The 21,679-nt window shown below is 46.4% G+C and overlaps 4 protein-coding genes across 4 annotated transcripts in view; 2 read left to right on the forward strand and 2 right to left on the reverse strand.

Moving 5' to 3' along the window:
- LOC309525132 (olfactory receptor 2G3-like) overlaps nucleotides 1-21,679 on the reverse strand; it is a 53,384-nt gene that overhangs the window by 12,301 nt on the left and 19,404 nt on the right. The window lies entirely within an intron of this gene.
- LOC309525115 (olfactory receptor 2G3-like) lies at nucleotides 8,318-13,020 on the forward strand. The gene is made up of 2 exons (XM_082210520.1): nucleotides 8,318-8,539; nucleotides 12,050-13,020. Exons 1-2 carry the CDS (start codon nucleotides 8,510-8,512, stop codon nucleotides 12,995-12,997), a joined length of 978 nt encoding a protein of 325 aa, XP_082066646.1. The 5' UTR covers nucleotides 8,318-8,509; the 3' UTR covers nucleotides 12,998-13,020.
- Nucleotides 10,199-10,687, forward strand: LOC309527508 (olfactory receptor 2C1-like; the record flags this gene model as incomplete). Its single annotated transcript, XM_082214334.1, has 1 exon — nucleotides 10,199-10,687. The coding sequence occupies one exon, from the start codon at nucleotides 10,199-10,201 to the stop codon at nucleotides 10,685-10,687; it is 489 nt and encodes a 162-aa protein (XP_082070460.1).
- LOC309525137 (olfactory receptor 2C1-like) lies at nucleotides 16,359-17,610 on the reverse strand. The gene has a single exon (XM_082210556.1). The coding sequence runs from the start codon at nucleotides 17,359-17,361 to the stop codon at nucleotides 16,435-16,437; it is 927 nt and encodes a 308-aa protein (XP_082066682.1). The 5' UTR covers nucleotides 17,362-17,610; the 3' UTR covers nucleotides 16,359-16,434.

The following is a 21,679-nucleotide window of genomic DNA, read 5'->3' on the forward strand; positions in this document are numbered from 1 at the left end:
AAGAGCAGGGCCCTCCAGCACTCACTCAGGGGAGTCCTCCTGGGCAGCAGGCAGCAAGCAGCACACAGTCCTTATGAGGCCCCAGGCCCCGCCCCAGGCCAGATGGTAAGTGGCAAGAGCAGGGCCCTCCAGCACTCACTCAGGGGAGTCCTCCTGGGCAGCAGGCAGCAAGCAGCACGCAGTCCTTATGAGGCCCCAGGCCCCGCCCCAGGCCAGATGGTAAGTGGCAAGAGCAGGGCCCTCCAGCACTCACTCAGGGGAGTCCTCCTGGGTAAAACTTTCCTGGGACTCTGCCATCCTCCCTGGGGCTTAGGAACGATACTCACAGACCTGTAGACCGTCTCCCAGCTGCTGAGGTGGCCCCTCGAGGAATAAGACGTCTTCCAGCGAGTACAAACTGCACAGTGCCTCTTTAAAACTTTTCCTAGGCACGTTGCAGGACTCAAGCTGCTTTGAAGGCTTTCGTTGTCGGCAACCACTTCTGTCTTCGCTCCAGTCCTTGCATAAATCACTCTTAACTGCACTCCTTATCTCCTTCTTGACGTACAAACACCCATAACCTGTCCCATTAAACTTTAATTAGTTTAATGCTAATCAGATGTCCAGTGCGCTTCCGATGCTACAATGTCCCATTACAGCAGAGCTTTTCGCACAGCGGATCAAGAAGGGCTGGAGAGTCAGCATCTTTTCAATAAAGGAATCTTGGAGCAAGCGGTTTGGAACTCAAATAAAAGGTTTATTTACACAAAACAAAAAAACCCTGGTGAAGAATCACACATTTCAGCAAACACGCCCCAAAAGAAAAAGTAAGGGGGAAGGGAGAGGGGCAGGCACACGAGTGAGTTGACTATTTATACAAACTCACATTCCTGGAAGCCTAACGACCTCCAGCTGCTCAGTGATTAGAGCGTCTTGATTAGAGCTTCTTAACCCTTTAATACCAACAATATGGTCAGAAGCCCCCTTACAAAAATCTATTGACGTGAGCAGTATCTATTTTCTTTCCACAAGCTGTCCTATTTACACGTGTTAACCATTTTATTTGTTCTTAATGCGAGCACAAGCTAGTTTCATATCTGATGAAGTTAAATGGCAAATCACAATTTGCTTACCAAAGGTTCTAGTCCTAGGTGTAAGAGGGTCTTTGCTTCTGGGTCCTAACCACAAGCTACATGACTTTAGGCTGTAAACTTTGCACACCCCTTCCTGGTGGGCGCGTAGAGGAGGAAATTTTGCGCTCGGGGAAAGGATAAAATGCTTGTGGCTCCCTGAACAAGGTGTGCCTGCCTTGGTCACCTATCTTGAAATGATGTTTTTCTTTCAATAATCCTTTTGGCTATGAAATATACTCAGAGTCGCAAAGTGATTTCATGCTCTTTATTCAGCTCATAGTGGTGAGGAGGAATGAATGAAAGTCCCCTCACAGTATCTGCTTTATATACATTATTTACACAATGGGCTGCACATGATTGGCTAATTCCAGAATTCTACTGTAAGCCAATCAGGTTGTGGATTCACTTCTATCTGGAGCAGGATTGGGTGGTTCCTGCCAACCAATCATACTGCTGCATTGTTCTAGGACCAATCAGACTGCTGCATTCTGAATCCTATTGTTCTAGGACTAATCAGACTGCTACATAACACCCCTCCCCTCTAAGTTCCAGTCCTGCCCGGGAGGTCGCATTCATAGTCCTCAAGGTATGCCGGCGGCCTACGTGTGCGTTGCGGCCTGTGGTGTTCCCTGGTCCGGGGTTCAGGTTCTGGCTCGTGTTCCAAGGATGCTGGCTGTGATGGGGCTGTTTGGTCTGGTGCAACCGGCTCGCTCAGTCGTGGTTCTGGTTCCGGTGTCCTTTCGGCCTCACGGGTCCTCTCTGTATTTACTGATTCTGCCTCTCCTGCTGGCCCCTCCTGCTCTATGGGCCTCACTGCCCCGCTGTTCCCTTGGGACTCCTCTGACCTGTCCTCCTCCTGGGTTTCTCCCGGGAATCGTCGCCGTATCTGGTCGCAGTGGCGACGCCAGCATTGCCCCCCATCCGTTAGCACCTCGTATGACACTGGGCCAGTGACCCTGGTGACTGTGGCGGGTACCCATGCTGGGCCTGCCCCAAAATTCTTTGCGTACACTGGGTCCTGGGCCTCGAAGGTCCGGGGGTTCCTGCCTTCCCCCACCACTACCTCATCCTGAGCTCTATCGGGGTGAAGGCGGTCCAATCTGATTGCAAGGCGCCGACCCATTAGTAGTTCAGCGGGGCTCCGGCCAGTCGTTGAGCTGGGGGTGCTGTGCTGTGCTAGAAGGAATGTGGCAAGGCGGTACTCCCAGTCCCCTTGCGTCATGCGGCGGAGGGTGTCCTTGGTGGTCCGCACCATGCGTTCTGCTTGGCCATTGGTGGCAGGGTGGAATGGCGCCGAATGGATGTGGCGAATGGTGTTCTGTGCTGTGAAGGTTTGGAATTCTCCTGACGTAAATGCAGTCCCGTTGTCTGAGATGAGAGTGTCAGGGAGCCCGTGGGTTGCAAACAGCCTGCGTAGTACCCGGATGGCTGCGGACGTGGAAGTGGACGGTACCAGTGCGACTTCCAGCCATTTGGTGTAGGAGTCCACCACTATGAAGAATGTTTTCCCCTGAAAGGGGCCAGCGAAATCCACATGCAGGCGTGACCATGGTGCTCGGGCGGACTCCCAGGACTGGACTGGGGCCCTTGGGGGATCTGGGCGGGATTCTTGGCAGGCCTGGCAGTGTTTGACCCAGGCTTCTATCTCTCCATCGATCCCCGGCCACCACACATAACTCCTGGCAAGGGCCTTCATTCTTACTACCCCTGGATGTGTCTCGTGTAGGGCTGTGAGGACCCTTTTGCGGAGGGGCTGGGGAACAACGACTCTGCTTCCCCATAACAGGCACCCCTTGTGGGCCGACAGTTCATGTTTGTGGGTTGTGTAGCCGGCGAATTCTGGCCCGGGGCTGCTGCTGGGCCATCCCCTCCACACCCAGTCCAGGACCCGGGAGATGACCCTATCTTTCTTGGAATGGTGTGCAACTTCTTGTGCCTGAATGGGGCGGTCGGGAAGCAGCTCCAGGCTCATAACCTCTTGTGCAGGTGCTGGGTCGGGGCCTGTTTCCGGTAGTGGTAGCCTGCTGAGGGCGTCCGCATGGCCCATCGCCTTCCCAGGTCGGTGAATCAGTGCATACTGGTAGCTGGCAAGGAAAATTGACCACCTGAGGACGCGAGGAGACAGCACTTGGGGGGTCTGCTTTTCGGGAGCAAACAAGCCAAGCAACGGCTTGTGGTCAGTCACCACGGTGAAGGGCTGCCCGTACAAGAAATCATGGAATTTTTTTATTCCCTTCACGATTGCCAGACCCTCCTTGTCGATTTGCGAGTAGTTCCGCTCAGTTGCGTTGAGTGTCTGGGAAAAGTACGCCACCGGTACCTCTCTTCCATCCGGGAGTTGGTGCCCCAGGACAGCGCCAATGCCATAGGGTGAGGCGTCGCATGCTAGCACCACCGGCAGCCTCTCGTCGAAGTGTGCCAAGACAGAGTTTGAGACAAGCAAGTCCTTGACTGCCTGGAATGCGGCCTCCTGGCGCTGGCCCCACACCCAAGGGGCCCGCTTGTCCAGGAGTCTGTGTAGGGGCTCCGCTACCGCCGCCTTATGGGGAAGGAAGGAATGGTAAAAGTTCAATAGTCCCAAGAAGGCCTGAAGTTCAGTCTTGCTCTTGGGCGCTGGGGCATCACAAATGGCCCGTACCTTGTCCCCAGTCGGGTGGACCCCTTCTGCGTCCACCATAAATCCCAGAAAGTCCACCTGAGGCACTCCTAGTAGACATTTTCCCCGCTTCACCTTGAGACCCGCCGTCTGGAAACGGTGCAGAACGGTGCGGAGGCGGTCCTCAAACTCCTCTGGTGTGGGCCCGGCAATCAACACATCATCGAAGAAGGGGGTGATGCCAGGAATCCCTTTAAGGAGAGAGTCCATTAGATTCTGGAATATGCCTGGTGCCACGCTGACCCCGAATTGCAGCCGCTTTACCCTGAACGCTCCTCTGTGCGTCACAATCGTCTGTGCCTCTGCTGTGGCCTCATCTACTGGCAGCTGTTGATATGCTTGGGCCAAGTCCAGCTTGCCAAAAATTTTCGACCCAGCCAGGGTGGCAAGGACATGGCTGACCACTGGCACTGGGTATGCATGGGCCATGAGGGCCTTGTTTATGGTACATTTGTAGTCTGCGCAGATACGGACCGAACCATTAGGCTTGACGGGAGTGACGATTGGGGTTTCCCAGGGGGCATTAGGCACCGGCTCCAGCACTCCTTGCTCCACGAGTCGGTCCAATTCCTCGTCTATACGGGGTTTCAAGGCGAACGGGACCCGGCGGGCCTTGAGCCTGAACGGTCGTACTGCGGGGTCAAGCTGTAGCGCAATGGGGGGCCATATACTGTCCCAATTTCCCGTCGAAAACCCCTGGAAATTCCTTGCATATGGCGTCCACGTCCACTTGTAAGCTAGTGTGGTTCACCCTGGTGATGGCTAGCCCCAGTGGTCCAAACCATGCCAATCCCAGTAAGCTAATGTAGGGGCCCTTGACCACAAGCAAGTCCAGTTGCCCCGTCCGCCCTCGGTATTGCACCTTGAAGGTCCCCACCCCCATTGTGGGGACCTTACGTTTCTGGAAGTCCCGGAGGATGAATGGGGCCGGCCTGAGTTTGGGACCCCCAGTAGGACACAGTTTCCTTAAGGTCTTTGCCGAGATTATGGATAGAGTTGAACCTGTGTCAAGCTCCATGCGGCATGGGGCCCCCTCTATCTGTACCTCTACATAAATTTTCTCTACATTGGGGTGGGGCAACTGGTATACCTGGCAGTCTGTGAGCTCCGTCGAGTTGCCTTGGTGCGTTGGGCCCCGGGACCTGGGGCTCTTGGGTTGGTCATCTGATGCCTGGTGTCGGGTGGGCCGAGCCCGACACACCCGGGCGATGTGTCCCGATTTTCTGCACTGCCTGCACTCTGCGTTGCGGAAACGGCAGGTCCTCCTCTCGTGACTCTCCCCGCAGCTTGCGCAGTTTCCTCCTTCTCGTCGAGGCAGCTGTGGTCTGTGCGCTGCTTGAGTGCGCTGCTGTACTCGGTGCACCTCCTCCCTGTCGGATCCTGAGTCGTCGGTGAGGTCTTCGTGGTGGACCCTCGGTTGGGATGGCAGGCTCGGCCGTGCCTCTTGCGTCGACCTCTCGGCAGCTTCCGTAGCCTGGGCCTCAACCAGAGCGACCTGGAACGTTAGGTCCTTCTTAGCGTAGAGGCGTCGTTGCAGCTTCTCATCCTTCAGGCCACTGACGAGGCGGTCACGAAGCATGTTCTCCAGCTCTGAGAAGTTGCAGAACCGGGCGGCTTGGCGGAGAGAGGTCACAAACCCAGTTATGGTTTCCCCAGGGGCTTGTCGCTTTGCGTAGAAGGCATTTCGACGAGCCACCACTGAGGGCTGCGGCGAAAAGTGCCCCTTCAGCTGTTCCATTATTGTTTTGTATGGAACAGTAGCGACGTCTTCAGGCGCAAGGAGAGCCCGGGCGATTTCAAACGTCTCCTCTCCGCAGACGCTGAAGAATATCGCCCTCTTCTTGGCGTCTTCTTCGTCGGTGACCCCTTTGGCTTCTAGGAGGAAGGTGAAACGGGAGGCGTACGCTTCCCAGTCTCCAGATGCTGGGTTGAATGGCGAGAAGCTGCTGTTGGCTGCCATTCTGAGTTCCTTGTGTCCCGGAGCTGAAGCCTGGATACACGGTGCGAGGCAGTGGTGCGGCAGGTGGTGGTGCTGCGGTGCTGTGTGTGGCAGTCAGCTCAGCGGGATCCCACCTTCGTCGCCAGTGAAATATACTCAGAGTCGCAAAGTGATTTCATGTTCTTTATTCAGCTCATAGTGGTGAGGAGGAATGAATGAAAGTCCCCTCACAGTATCTGCTTTATATACATTATTTACACAATGGGCTGCACATGATTGGCTAATTCCAGAATTCTACTGTAAGCCAATCAGGTTGTGGATTCACTTCTATCTGGAGCAGGATTGGGTGGTTCCTGCCAACCAATCATACTGCTGCATTGTTCTAGGACCAATCAGACTGCTGCATTCTGAATCCTATTGTTCTAGGACTAATCAGACTGCTGCAATTTGGATCCTATTGTTCTAGGACCAATCAGACTGCTTCAGTTTGGATCCTATTCAACTCAGTACATAACAGGCTACTTCACCAATTTTGTTCAGAATTCATTTTAAAGGGTCATGGGACATCGTCTTCAGAACCAGTGTGTTTTTATCCCACAGTAGTCACCGGCCTATGAGCCCCATGCCCATAGTTTGATCTCCCCTCGAACTAAATCCAGTCCTCTAAATATAACACCACATGAGGTCTCCTAACAGCTAATTGGAATACCCAGAAATATCCATATGCAATGAAATAAATTTCTCCTAAGAACTTTGAAAGGTTCTGCATAGCTAGTTAATTCAAAGAGTTTTGCCCCCTAAGGAGTTAAGTAGTGTTCTCTTTTCCATCCCTTCCCTGGTGCAAGTCACAGCCTCCAGGGGACGCTGTGCAAGGGAAGAGGAGCCAGGTCATTAGGGGCTTCTTTGCTCATGACTGAAGGGTAACATGTAGTTTCCCCTTAATTATCGAGCCTGAGTTCTGGCCCTTATGGGGCTTCATGATGGTTCCTCACAGAGCTGCTGAAGAAGGGGAGAGAGAGCAATTTTCTCCACTTCTGTCATCCTGCTGGATAAGATCATAAAATCATTTATCCTGACCCCTGAAGGCCCTTTTAGAGATAGAGAGATCAGACTACTATGGTCATGTAGATGTGCCGGTACCAACAGATAGTATGGGACACAATGCTGAGGCAGAAGAGGCAAGGAGCTGGACTGAATTAGGCAAGCCGCTCAGGGTAAGAGTTGCGGAGAGCATTTCTCTTTTCCTACCATCTTTTACATTGATCATTATGGAGATGCCTCCAGTTGTAAGAGAATCTGCATCTCTTTCTCTTTCAGTCTCCTCCTGTCTTTTCCCCCTTGACCCTCTCCCCTTCACAAACTCATACACATACTGGATGTTCTTACTCTCTGCTTTTTAAAAAAGATTTCTTATCAGTGTGGCTCAGTGTGTGCTTCTTTTTGCTTGGTTCATCCTCTTGGGTGTCTCCCCCAGTCACCACCTTCCCTTCTGCATCCCCTCTAGTCACATAGGAAGGGCTCAGTGGTGGAGCATCTACTTTGCATGCAGAAGGTTCCAGGTTCAAAATTTGACATCTCTTGAACGGGCTTGCAGAGAGCCGGGTCTGCAATCTTGGACAGCTGCTGCCTATCAGACTAGACTAGTGTCCTTCAAGCTTCAATCCCCAGAGCTGTTGGACTGCAACTCCCATTGTCTATCACCATTGGCTAAGATGTCTGGGGGGTGATGGGAGTAGTAGTCCAACAAAACCCAGCAACTCAAGTATGGAGAATACTGTGTAATACAGAGATAGCTGGACTAATGCTCTTATTGGCTATAAGGCAATTTCACGACTGCCCCAGGCTACCCCTAGTATTTTCTACACAGTACCCTCTTGATGATCTGGACTACGGAGTTGCATCCAGACTGAGCTCTGTGAGAGTTTCCTTGGCCCAAGGTGGAGCCACTTGCTCTCTCAATACAGACTGTCATAGCAGACCAAGAGGCCAAGCTATGAACCACTCCATGGGATAGATTTTTGTTGTTGTTAATATTCTTCTTTGCAAATCTTATTTTATTTTCCCCAGCCAGAATGCAGTGTGGGCTATACACATATTAAATAAATAAAAGAATATCCAGTGTGTAAAACTGACCTAGCCATAATGAATTTACTTCTCACTGTGACAGAGGTGAGATAGTAGGGTATATTGAATTCTTCAACTTTTAAATTCCAAAAATGTGGGGTACAAAAAAGTTTTAATATGTCTTGGGAATGAAGAGAAGAAAAGAGATAAAATATTGGATATGCATTTTTCAGAATGAATTTACTTCTCACTGATTCAGAGGTGAGCTAAATCCAAAAATAAGGGTGGCTAAAATGTTTTACTATGACTTGGAAATTCAAAAGATATTTTGGTTAAATTAATACAATTTTGTTTTGCTTGGTAAGTAAAATGAGTGTAAGATTGCATAGATATCATTCAAATTGATTGCCAAGTAGTTGCAGTTATATATTTTATCTCATAAAATTATAATTATTTGGTTTTCCAAAAGTAGTTTATGTGCTTCTTCATCAAATGTGAACTTACCAAACTAAACGTTGTTCAGTCACAAAAATAATAGCAGATTTGAATTCCTCACACTCAAAAATACCCCTCACTGAATAAATTGGCAAAAACTAAGTTTCAACCTTAAAATGACACTCCCTAGTGAGGTAGTGTGAGGAGTATCATCTGAGAAAGAAAGGGACAATAAATTATAGGATGGATGGATGTGAAATGAAGAGAATAGAGAGAAAATATTGAATACACCTTTTTCAGTTCATGAGACATGGCACTTTCAACAATATGCTGGTGAGTAATTTTCTTGTCTTGTTCTAAAGTTTCTCTCCCTCACAGCTTTGAGACATGTGCTTGGAAATGTATATGGGGAAAGTGTATGGGAAGGATATTTCAAGCTGAAGTTGGGAAACAGATTAAGCATCTTTATCGCGGATTCCTCCTCCCTTCCTAAGTTGATTCTTCTTTTAAATACGGGGGGGGGGGGCAAAGCAGCTTTTGTGTTTCTGTTTCTTGTATTTGCAGCTGATACAATTAGGTTATTCAACCTTTGTTAAGTTTCTCTAAATAGATTTTCCTTATAAGGGAGGTCTCCAACCCTGGATCATTTTATTGTATACTCTTTGTCTTTACGTATTTCTAACCGCAAGTCTACATTTTCCTGAGATTGGAGCACCAGAATAGTACACAGTATTCAAAGTGTGGCTGACCACTGGTTTACATATGAGCATATGGTAGCTGGTACTTTATTTCAATCTAATTATTTTCAACTCTAATTTGCCTTCTTTGTATCACTACAAAATATTATCGTTTTCAGTAAGCATCTCAATCCTTACATGTCCTGTCCAGAGCCAAACAACATTTTCTCCTTTTAAAACAGGAATAGGCTAACTCCCAGTTTGTGGGTTCCTGTCAGAAGCCACTGTATTTTGTATGAACTAAACTCTTCTGGTATGTTCTAAAGGTAGCACCATCTAGAGCACATTTAAATATTTATTTGAAAATACTGATATCCCACTACAGTGGTACCTTGGGTTAAGAACTTAATTCGTTCTGGAGGTCCGTTCTTAACCTGAAACTGTCCTTAACCTGAGGTACGACTTTAGCTAATGGGGCCTCCCACTGCCGCTGCGCCCCCACCGTACAATTTCTGTTCTCATCCTGAAGCAAAGTTCTTAACCTGAGGTACTATTTCTGGGTTAGCGGAGTCTGTAACTTGAAGCGTCTGTAACCTGAAGCATCTGTAACCTGAGGTACCACTGTACTCATGAAAATACCAGAGTGGTTTCCCACAGCTCTGAATAAAAACCATACAATAAAAAGCGAAGAGCAATCTTAAAATACGAGATCAGCTATGTATTTTCTTCCATTAGCACTTTGCCTCCCATCATTCCCGATCATTTCCCATGCTTTCTGGGAGCTGAAGTCCAGTGTTGGTTTTCCCTGTGCTAGAATAACCTGGAGCAAGAATGCATGCCCATCCACCCTTCTGCTTGTCTTGTGTGTAGAAAGCATGGGTCCAAGTGATTTTCCACTTCTCCCATGCTTTCTAGGCAGAGGTTTTGCCTTTGCCCTGCTACTTGCCCCAGAAAGTCCACACTTTAGTGCTAAATCACAGCACCCTAGTCTTCTGATTGTAACCTGGTTTAACTCCTTTTAATCTTGAATATCAGATTACCCTTGGCCCAGACATAGCTGAACTACAACTCCCAGCATCCCATGCTTTTGGCAATGCTTGCCAGGGCCGAAGACGGTTGTAGTTCTGGAACATCAGGAGGGTTCCCCATCCCTGCATTAAGCCATGTAAAAATTAGAAGGTTTTCTCATTGTACACATGGTACATGGGTGATCTCAGCCATATCAAGATGCCACTATTGTTTTTGTGCCAACTGTTTATTCCAGCTCCATTTTGAGTAGGTATTTTCCTATTTTTGTTTCTTCCTTTTCTAGATAATGTACAGGGAAGCAATGTGGGAAGAAGGCAATAAGAGCTATGAAGGAGAATTTATCTTACTGGGAGTGGCTGACCACCCATGCTTGAAGATGTTGCTCTTTGCAATTCTCCTGCCCTGCTACATGATGACCTTGCTGGGCAACACAACCATCATGGTGGTGTCGCGGCTGGACCCCCATCTCCACACCACCATGTATTTCTTCCTCACTAGTCTCTCCTTCCTTGATCTTTGCTTCACCACCAGTGTGGGTCTGCAGATGTTGGTGAACTTCTGGCAGAAAAGCAAGACCATCAGTTACGGTGCCTGCGTGGCCCAGCTCTACATCTTCCTTGCTCTGGGCTCCACAGAATGTATTCTTTTGGCTGTCATGGCTTGTGACCACTATGCTGCCATCTGCCCCCCGCTGTGCTACACTACCATTATGAACCACTCCCTGTGCTTCAAAATGGCTGCTTTTGCCTGGATTAGTGGGCTGACATTGCCTTGAATGGCAGTACATCACCACAAGTGGGGGTGAACTGCGTCATGTGCATAGCAAGGAGACAAAAAGCCAAGGGGGAGAAAAACCAAATGTGGATCAGCTCCTAGTGAATTTTGTGGCTGTATTATGATGTGAAGGGACGTGGGTGGCTCTGTGGGTTAAACCACAGAGCCTAGGACTTGCCAATCAGAAGGTCGGTGGTTTGAATCCCCACAACAGGGTGAGCTCCCATTGCTCGGTCCCTGCTCCTGCCAACCTAGCAGTTCGAAAGCACATCAAAGTGCAAGTAGATAAATAGGTACCACTCCGGCGTGAAGGTAAAAGGCGTTTCTGTGCGCTGCTCTGGTTCGCCAGAAGCAGCTTAGTCATGCTGGCCACATGACCCAGAAGCTGTATGCTAGCTCCTTGGGCCAGTAAGGTGAGATGAGCGCTGCAACCCCAGGGTCATCTAATGAACCTAATGGTCGGGGTCCCTTTACCTTTATGATGATGTGAACCCAGATCCCCCCTTGGATTAAAACTATTTCTCTAAATGTGACACCACACGAGGTGTCAAAATAGCAAAGTGAAGTATTCAGAAATATCAATATGCCGTGAAATAAATTTATCCGACCAACTTGGAAAGTTCCCATGTAGCTAGTTGATTCAAAGACTTTTGCTCCCTAAGGAGTTAAGTAGTATTTTTCTTTCCACGCCTTCCCTGGTGCAAGTCACAGCCTCCAGAGGACATTGTGCAAGCGAAGAGGAGGAGAGTCCTTTGAGGCTTGTTTGCTCATGGCTGCAGCATAAAAGTTTCTCCTAATTATTGAGTCTGAGTTCTGTTACTTCTGGGCTCCATGATGGTTCTTCAGGGAGCTGCTGAAGATGCAGGTGGATAGCAATTTCCTCCACCACCTCCCTGCTGGATAACATCATAAAATCTGACAGTAATCTGGTTTAAATGTTGCTGGTTTTTTAAAAAAATAGTAGATTACCTTTGACCCTCCAGATGTTGCTGAACTACACCTCCCATCTTCCCAAGGCTTTTGGCCATGCTTGCTGGGGCTGAACAGAATTGTGCTCCAACAACATCCAGAGGGATGAATGTTCCCCATCCCTGCACTAAGCCATGTAAAAATAAGACGGGTTTCTCGTTGCACACATGGTCCTGGTTCATATTCATACTGCATAGATTCAGAAGTAGATTGGGTAGAGAGTACACTTAACTGGAGCTTGGACTTGGAGAATGGGGACGAGTCTTATGTCCAATAATGAGAATCATTGGGTGATCACAGTCTTGCAACCATGCCACTATTGTTTTTGTGCCAACTGTTTATTCCAGGACCATTTGAGTAGGTATTTTGCTATTTTTGTTTCTTCCTTTTCTAGATAATGTACAGGGAAGGATTGTGGGAAGAAGGTAATCAGAGCTATGAAGGAGAATTCATTTTACTGGGAGTTGCTGACCGCCCACGCTTGGAGATGTTCCTCTTTGCCATTATCCTGACCTGCTACATGATGACCCTGTTGGGAAACACAACCATCATTGTGGTGTCACAACTGGACCCCCACCTCCACACCCCCATGTATTTCTTCCTCAGCAACCTCTCCTTCCTTGATCTCTGCTTCACCACCAGCCTCGGACCACAGATGCTGGTGAGCTTCTGGAAGAAGAAGAAGTCTATCTCCTATGGTGGCTGTGTGGCTGAATTGCACATCTCCCTTGCTCTGGGCTCTACAGAATGCGTCCTTTTGGCTGTCATGGCCTATGACCGATATGCTGCAGTCTGCCATCCACTGCGCTACACTACCATTATGAGCCACTCTTTATGTTTCAAGATGGCTGCCATCGCCTGGCTTTTTGGCTTCAGTAATTCACTAGTGCACACAGTGATGACTGTTCAGCTTCCACGGTGTGGAGAGAACCGAATAGACCATTTTTTCTGTGAGGTGCCAGCCTTAATCAAATTGGCCTGTGTTGACACCTCCTTCAACGAGGATTTGCTTGTTGCTTTTAGCGCAGTGTTCCTTATAGTACCACTAGGCCTCATTATGGTCTCTTATAGCTATATTGTGGTTGCTGTGTTGAGGATCCGCTCAGCAGAGAGCAGGCAGAAGGCCTTCAACACCTGTGCTTCCCACTTGATCGTGGTGTCGCTCTTTTATGGGACGGCCATCTTCAGCTATGTCCAGCCCGCATCCAACTACTCCCGCGATCAGGGCAAGATGGTTTCCCTTTTCTATACATTTGTTGTCACTATGCTCAATCCCCTAATCTATACCCTGAGGAACAAAGAGGTGCACAAAGCTCTAAGAAGACTGACAAAGAGAACCTAAGACCATTGTCTCCCAACTCCATGCAGAGGCTCTGTGGTTATATTTTAATAAAAATAAATAAAACATCACTGATCACTTATATGGCAACCAGAGCTTCTTTTTTATGTTGGATTGCCTGCGCTTGATTGTGGTGTCCATCCAGCTACTCCAGCTACTTCCAACAATAAATCTGAAAACCTCAACCACTTGATTTTTTTTTTTTTTTGCATTTTAAAATTTTAATGATTGTCAGTAACGTTGAAGGAAGTCCAAAATGGATAAGAATGTTATGATATGGATAAAAATGTATAACTGGTTGGAAACCACTTGATATCCATATTTAACTTTTTCTGGGCCTTCGCCTCCACTGGTGAAAGCCATCTGGGTGTCTTCCTTTCTAAGAGATCTTTCTATTTTATCCATACGTTGTACAGAGATTTCCTAATTACATGATTTTTGAAAGCATTATGGGCCTTTACTTTATCATACCATAGATATGCATGCCATCCAAGCAAATTATCAAATCCCTCTAAATCTACAGCATCAGTGTCTTCTAGTTGTATCCATTCTTTAATCCAGCAAAAAGCAGCTGCCTCAAAATAGATTTTCAAATCTGGCAGGGAGAATCCCCCTCTTTCTTTAGAATCCCTAGGTAATTTATATTTAATTCTGGGTTTTCTCCCCTGCCAGATAAATCTAGATAAAGCTTTCTACCATTCTTTAAAGCATTTCACATTGTCTATGATTGGGAGGGCTTGAAACAAAAATAACATCTTTGGCAATACATTCATCTTAACCACTGAAATCTGGCCCATTAATGACAGTTTTAAATTTGACCATATCTCTAGGTCTCTCTTAATTTCATTCCATAGTTTCTCATAGTTCTCTTTATATAAGTTCAAGTTTTCCCCAGACAGATTCACACCCAAATACTTGACTTTTTTCACAAAATCTAGGCCCGTCTTTTCTTGTAATAGTTTTCTTTCATCATTATCCAGATTTTTCTATAATACTTTGGTTTTACTCTTATTTAACTTATATCCCGCTACCTGCCCGAATTCCTGTATCAACTCCAGTGCTTTCACTGCACTGGAGTCTGGATCCTGTAATGTCAGTACTAAATTGTCAGCAAAGGCTTTTAATTTATATTGTTTGGATTCTACTTTAATACAGTGGTGCCCCGCAAGACGAATGCCTCACAAGACGAAATACTCGCTAGACGAAAGGTTTTTTTTGTTTTTTGAGCTGCTTCGCAAGATGAATTTCCCTATGGGCTTGCTTCGCAAGACGAAAACGTCTTGCAAGTTTGTTTCCTTTTTCGTCTTCTTGCTGTAAAACCGTTAAAACCCAAGGTGCATTGCTTGAAGAGGTGCAGTTGAAATGCTCTTTACGGTATGTGTGACTTTAAAGAGCACTTAATAAACTCTTGTTGTACCAAATTTGGCTTTGTTTGGACTTTTTTTGACCACAGGAATGCATTAATTGAAGTTCAATGCATTCCTATGGGATTTCGTGCTTCGCAAGACGAAAAATTCGCTAGACGAAAAAACTCGCGGAACGAATTAATTTCGTCTTGCGAGGCACCACTGTACCTTTCATTTGTTCATCGTTTCTAATCATACTTAACAAGACCTCTAGGACCGAAATAAACAGCAAAGGGGGAAGTGGGCACCCTTGCCTGGTTCCCTTCTCAATTCAAATTTCCTCTGGTACCACATTATTTACAATAATTTTAGCTTTTTGTTCATGATAAAAGCACTTATTAGTGGTAGCATAAAAAATTTGCTTCGGGTTGTTCTGTGATGCTTCCTCAGTGTTACCACATAACTGCTGGGGCTATAGCATAACAAATGTGGGAGAAACCCCCTACACCAAACATTTGTGGTATAGAATATTTCAACAGGAAGTTTGAAATGAATGGAAATGCAGCAGTGTGACTGCCCCCCAAATTCTCCAGGTGCAATCAGCATGGTTTGGGCAACCCAGCCAGATGGGCAGGGTACATATAAAATTGTTGTTGTTGTTGTTGGATTGTATGTGACCACCCCAAAAGCATCCTGAGCGCAAAGAGCTATGAATGTGTGTTAAAAAGGACCGCTGCAGGGGCCCTTAATTTGACTTTGCAATCCAAGATATTTCGGTTTAGCTGTCTGCCAGTTCTACACACAAACACACACACACACACCCCACACCAACACACTACTTTTCTGTTTAATGCATTTTACGGCTGCTGATTGTCATTGTGTCATGTGAACCAGCCATGTGGCATTATTGCTACTTTGGTGGGGGTGACTTCCATCCTGCAGAACCAGTTTGACACTGTCTTTCCCGCCTTCCTTCCCCTCCCATCTTTGGCGTTACAGTAGATCTGTAGGAAGGACATTTTATCCTCCATTTTATTCCCATCAACCCAACGGTTGTATTAATGGCAGTCTTTTTATCTTTTTTTAAAAAAGGATATTAGTTCTCAATACACACCTCCAAATGTAACTTTTCAATAAATAATGCTGCTAGGGATGAAGGAGGACTTGGATTTTGTTCCCATGTTAATAAGAAAGTACCTAATAGGCACCAGCAGTTACCATTCAACCTTAAAATGAATGCACCTGGACTCTGAAGGTGAATGTAGACATTACACTGAACATGGCGTTCAGGCTCTAAATATCAGTTGCCAGGAACCGCAACTGGAGAGGGTGGTTGTTGTGCTCTCTTTGAGTTTATCCACTTTTAGCTTTCCTCCACGCTTTCCAGACGTGGCCCATGCTTTAAATCTGCGCCTGAATGACCTTTTGCTTTAAAGAGTGTTTTCTGTGGTGAATGCTCTGAAGCAAAATGGGGGGGGGGCACCTTTTAAAACAAGGACATGTGCCTGGAAAGAACGTACCTCAGGATATAAATTAGTGCATTAAGCGTGGTGACAACAAATGTATAGAAAAAGGAAACTATCTTGCCTGGTCACAAGAATAGTTGGACCGGGGGCTGAAGGTAAATGAAAATGGCCGCCCCATAAAACAGTGACACCACAATCAAGTGGGAGGCACAGGTGTTGAAGGCCTTTTGACTCCCCTCAGCTGAGTAAACCTAACTCAGCATCATAGTGTAGCTATGAAAGTCCATAATGAGGCCTAGGGGTGCTACAAGGAATACCACACTGGAAGCAAAGAGCACCACCACATTCAGTGAGGTGCCAGAACAGGCCTATTTGACTGAGGCTGGCACCCAGGGCCAACCCTATCATGGGGCAAACTAGATAACTGCCTAGGCCACAGACCTCAGAGGGGTGCAGTACAGACTGCAGTGTCCAGCCTGGTTCATTGGCATATCCGGCAGCCAATTCAAAATTAAAAAGAAGCTCTGGTTAAGACAAAAATTGCCACATAAGTGATCAGTGAGGTTTTATTTATTTTTTATTAAAATATAACCACACAGTCTCTGAACGGAGTTGGGAGACATTGGTCTTAAGTTTTCTTCATCAGTCTTCTTAGAGCTTTGTGTACCTCTTTGTTCCTCAGGGTATAGATTAAGGGATTGAGCATGGTGACAACAAATGTATAGAAAAGGGAAACCATCTTGCCCTGATCGCGGGAGTAGTTGGACGGGGGCTGGACATAGCTGAAGGTGGCCGTCCCATAAAAGAGCGACACCACAATCAAGTGGGAAGCACAGGTGTTGAAGGCCTTCTGCCTGCTCTCTGCTGAGCGGATCCTCAACACAGCAACCACAATGTAGCAATAAGAGACCATAATGAGGCCTAGGGGTACTATAAGGAAGACGGCACTAGAAGCAACAAGCAAAGCCTCGTTGAAGGAGGTGTCAGCACAGGCCAATTCGATTAAGGCTGGCACCTCACAGAAAAAATTGTCAATTCGGTTCTCTCCACACCGTGGGAGCCGAAGAGTCATCACCGACTCCACCACTGAGGTGCTTAGCCCACTAATCCAGGCAAAAGCAGCCATTTTGAAGCATACAGAGTGGCTCATAATGGTAGTGTAACGCAGTGGGTGGCAGACGGCAGCATAGCGGTCACAGGCCATGACAGCCAAAAGAATACATTCTGTGGAGCCCAGAGCGAGAGAGATGTAGAGCTGGGCCACGCAGGCACCGTAACTGATGGCCTTGCTTTTCCTCCAAAAGTTCACCAGCATTTGTGGTCCAAGACTGGTAGTGAAGCAAAGATCAAGGAAGGAGAGGTTGCTGAGGAAGAAATACATGGGGGTGTGGAGATGGGGGTCCAGCCGCGACACCACCATGATGGTTGTGTTGCCCAGCAAGGTCATCATGTAGCAGATCAGGACAAGACCAAAGAGAAACATCTCCAAGTGTGGGCGGTCAGCCACTCCCAGTAAGATGAATTCTCCTTCATGGCTCTGATTATCTCCCCACATTGCTTCTCTTTACAGCATCTGGAAAAGAAAAAAAGATATATAGCAAAATACCTACTCAAAATGGAGCTGGAATAAGCCGCTGGCACAAGAGCAATAGTGGCATCTTGGTATGGCTGAGATCACCCATGTACCATGTGTACAATGAGAAAACCTTCTAATTTTTACATGGTCTGATGCAGGGATAGGTTACCTGGACGTAAGGGTTGGGATGCTTGTTGAAAATGGTAATGTTTTGTAGTGATCTAAAGAAGGCAAATTTAAAGTTGAGAATAATAAGATTGAACTAAAGTGCCAGCTACCATATGCTCCAGTGGTCAGCCACACTTGGAATACTGTGTACTATTCTGGTGGTCAAATTTAGTCTTGTGGTTAAAAACATGTAAAGACAAAAAGTATACAATAAAATGATCCAGGGTTGGAGACCGGGAAAATCTGTTTAGAGAAATTTAACAAAGGTTGAAAAACCTAATTGTATCAGCTGCAAATGCAAGTAACAGAAACAGAAAAGCTGCTTTCTTGTTGCTGCTTGTATATAAAAGAAGGATCAACTTAAGGAGGGAGGAAGAATCTGTGATAAAGATGCTTAATCTATCCCCCAACTTCAGTTTATAATATCCATCCCAGGCACTTTCCCCATACAGTGGTTCCTCAGGTTACATACTCTTCAGGTTACATATGCTTCAGGTTACAGACTCTGCTAACCCAGAAATAGTACCTCGGGTTAAGAACTTTGCTTCAGGATGAGAACAGAAATCGTGCTCCAGTGGCGCAGAAGCAGCAGGAGGCCCCATTAGCTAAAGTGGTGCTTCAGGTTAAGAACAGTTTCAGGTTACGAACGGACCTCTGGAATGAATTAAGTACTTAACCTGAGGTACCACTGTATACATTTCCAAGCACATGTCTCAAAACTTTGAGGGAGAAAAACTTTAGGAGGAAAAACAAGACAAGAAAATTGCTCACCAGCATATCATGAAAAGTGCCATGTCCCATGAACTGAAAAATGATAACAACAACAACAACAATAAGTAAACTTTTACTTGTATCCTGTCCTCCACGGCCAAAACTGGGCTCAGGGTGGCTAATATCAAATATATAACATTAGTATAAAATCAAACAATAATTAAATTACCCACTAAAAACAAGTGTATTCAGTATTACATCTCCATTCTTCTCTTCACATCCATCCTATAATTTATGGTCCCTTTCTCAAGATGACACCTCTCACACTACCTCAGAAGGGCGTGTCATTTTATGGGGTGAAACTTAGTTTTTGCAAATTTATTCAGTGAGGGATATTTCTGAGTGTGAGGAATTCAAATCTGCTATTATTTTTTGTGACTGGACAACATTTAGTTTGATGTCAACGTTTGATGAAGAAGCATATAAACTACTTTTGGGAAACCAAATAATATTTAATTTTATCATATATATAACTGCAAGTACTTGGCAATCAATTTTTATAATATGCATGCAATCTTACACCCATTTTACTTACCAAACAAAACAAAATTGTATTAATTTAACCAAAATATCTTTTGAATTTCCAAGTCATAGTAAAACATTTTAGCCACCCTTATTTTTGGATTTAGCTCACCTCTGAATCAGTGAGAAGTAAATTCATTCTGAAAAATGCATATCCAATATTTTATCTCTTTTCTTCTCTTCATTCCCAAGACATATTAAAACTTTTTTGTACCCCACATTTTTGGAATTTAAAAGTTGAAGAATTCAATATACCCTACTATCTCACCTCTGTCACAGTGAGAAGTAAATTCATTATGGCTAGGTCAGTTTTACACACTGGATATTCTTTTATTTATTTAATATGTGTATAGCCCACACTGCATTCTGGCTGGGGAAAATAAAATAAGATTTGCAAAGAAGAATATTAACAACAACAAAAATCTATCCCATGGAGTGGTTCATAGCTTGGCCTCTTGGTCTGCTATGACAGTCTGTATTGAGAGAGCAAGTGGCTCCACCTTGGGCCAAGGAAACTCTCACAGAGCTCAGTCTGGATGCAACTCCGTAGTCCAGATCATCAAGAGGGTACTGTGTAGAAAATACTAGGGGTAGCCTGGGGCAGTCGTGAAATTGCCTTATAGCCAATAAGAGCATTAGTCCAGCTATCTCTGTATTACACAGTATTCTCCATACTTGAGTTGCTGGGTTTTGTTGGACTACTACTCCCATCACCCCCCAGACATCTTAGCCAATGGTGATAGACAATGGGAGTTGCAGTCCAACAGCTCTGGGGATTGAAGCTTGAAGGACACTAGTCTAGTCTGATAGGCAGCAGCTGTCCAAGATTGCAGACCCGGCTCTCTGCAAGCCCGTTCAAGAGATGTCAAATTTTGAACCTGGAACCTTCTGCATGCAAAGTAGATGCTCCACCACTGAGCCCTTCCTATGTGACTAGAGGGGATGCAGAAGGGAAGGTGGCGACTGGGGGAGACACCCAAGAGGATGAACCAAGCAAAAAGAAGCACACACTGAGCCACACTGATAAGAAATCTTTTTTAAAAAGCAGAGAGTAAGAACATCCAGTATGTGTATGAGTTTGTGAAGGGGAGAGGGTCAAGGGGGAAAAGACAGGAGGAGACTGAAAGAGAAAGAGATGCAGATTCTCTTACAACTGGAGGCATCTCCATAATGATCAATGTAAAAGATGGTAGGAAAAGAGAAATGCTCTCCGCAACTCTTACCCTGAGCGGCTTGCCTAATTCAGTCCAGCTCCTTGCCTCTTCTGCCTCAGCATTGTGTCCCATACTATCTGTTGGTACCGGCACATCTACATGACCATAGTAGTCTGATCTCTCTATCTCTAAAAGGGCCTTCAGGGGTCAGGATAAATGATTTTATGATCTTATCCAGCAGGATGACAGAAGTGGAGAAAATTGCTCTCTCTCCCCTTCTTCAGCAGCTCTGTGAGGAACCATCATGAAGCCCCATAAGGGCCAGAACTCAGGCTCGATAATTAAGGGGAAACTACATGTTACCCTTCAGTCATGAGCAAAGAAGCCCCTAATGACCTGGCTCCTCTTCCCTTGCACAGCGTCCCCTGGAGGCTGTGACTTGCACCAGGGAAGGGATGGAAAAGAGAACACTACTTAACTCCTTAGGGGGCAAAACTCTTTGAATTAACTAGCTATGCAGAACCTTTCAAAGTTCTTAGGAGAAATTTATTTCATTGCATATGGATATTTCTGGGTATTCCAATTAGCTGTTAGGAGACCTCATGTGGTGTTATATTTAGAGGACTGGATTTAGTTCGAGGGGAGATCAAACTATGGGCATGGGGCTCATAGGCCGGTGACTACTGTGGGATAAAAACACACTGGTTCTGAAGACGATGTCCCATGACCCTTTAAAATGAATTCTGAACAAAATTGGTGAAGTAGCCTGTTATGTACTGAGTTGAATAGGATCCAAACTGAAGCAGTCTGATTGGTCCTAGAACAATAGGATCCAAATTGCAGCAGTCTGATTAGTCCTAGAACAATAGGATTCAGAATGCAGCAGTCTGATTGGTCCTAGAACAATGCAGCAGTATGATTGGTTGGCAGGAACCACCCAATCCTGCTCCAGATAGAAGTGAATCCACAACCTGATTGGCTTACAGTAGAATTCTGGAATTAGCCAATCATGTGCAGCCCATTGTGTAAATAATGTATATAAAGCAGATACTGTGAGGGGACTTTCATTCATTCCTCCTCACCACTATGAGCTGAATAAAGAACATGAAATCACTTTGCGACTCTGAGTATATTTCACTGGCGACGAAGGTGGGATCCCGCTGAGCTGACTGCCACACACAGCACCGCAGCACCGCCACCTGCCGCACCACTGCCTCGCACCGTGTATCCAGGCTTCAGCTCCGGGACACAAGGAACTCAGAATGGCAGCCAACAGCAGCTTCTCGCCATTCAACCCAGCATCTGGAGACTGGGAAGCGTACGCCTCCCGTTTCACCTTCCTCCTAGAAGCCAAAGGGGTCACCGACGAAGAAGACGCCAAGAAGAGGGCGATATTCTTCAGCGTCTGCGGAGAGGAGACGTTTGAAATCGCCCGGGCTCTCCTTGCGCCTGAAGACGTCGCTACTGTTCCATACAAAACAATAATGGAACAGCTGAAGGGGCACTTTTCGCCGCAGCCCTCAGTGGTGGCTCGTCGAAATGCCTTCTACGCAAAGCGACAAGCCCCTGGGGAAACCATAACTGGGTTTGTGACCTCTCTCCGCCAAGCCGCCCGGTTCTGCAACTTCTCAGAGCTGGAGAACATGCTTCGTGACCGCCTCGTCAGTGGCCTGAAGGATGAG

Source organism: Podarcis vaucheri (genome assembly GCF_965113315.1).
Source record: "Podarcis vaucheri genome assembly, chromosome: 2".
Lineage (NCBI taxonomy): Eukaryota > Metazoa > Chordata > Lepidosauria > Squamata > Lacertidae > Podarcis > Podarcis vaucheri.

Bases quoted from the DNA above. Each gene is read 5' to 3' on its own strand.
- LOC309525115 (XM_082210520.1), top strand. From the start codon at position 8,510: ATGAGACATGGCACTTTCAACAATATGCTG. The intron at 8,540-12,049 runs GTGAGTAATTTT...TTCCTTTTCTAG, and splicing joins GCACTTTCAACAATATGCTG to ATAATGTACAGGGAAGGATT.
- LOC309525137 (XM_082210556.1), bottom strand. From the start codon at position 17,361: ATGTGGGGAGATAATCAGAGCCATGAAGGAGAATTCATCTTACTGGGA.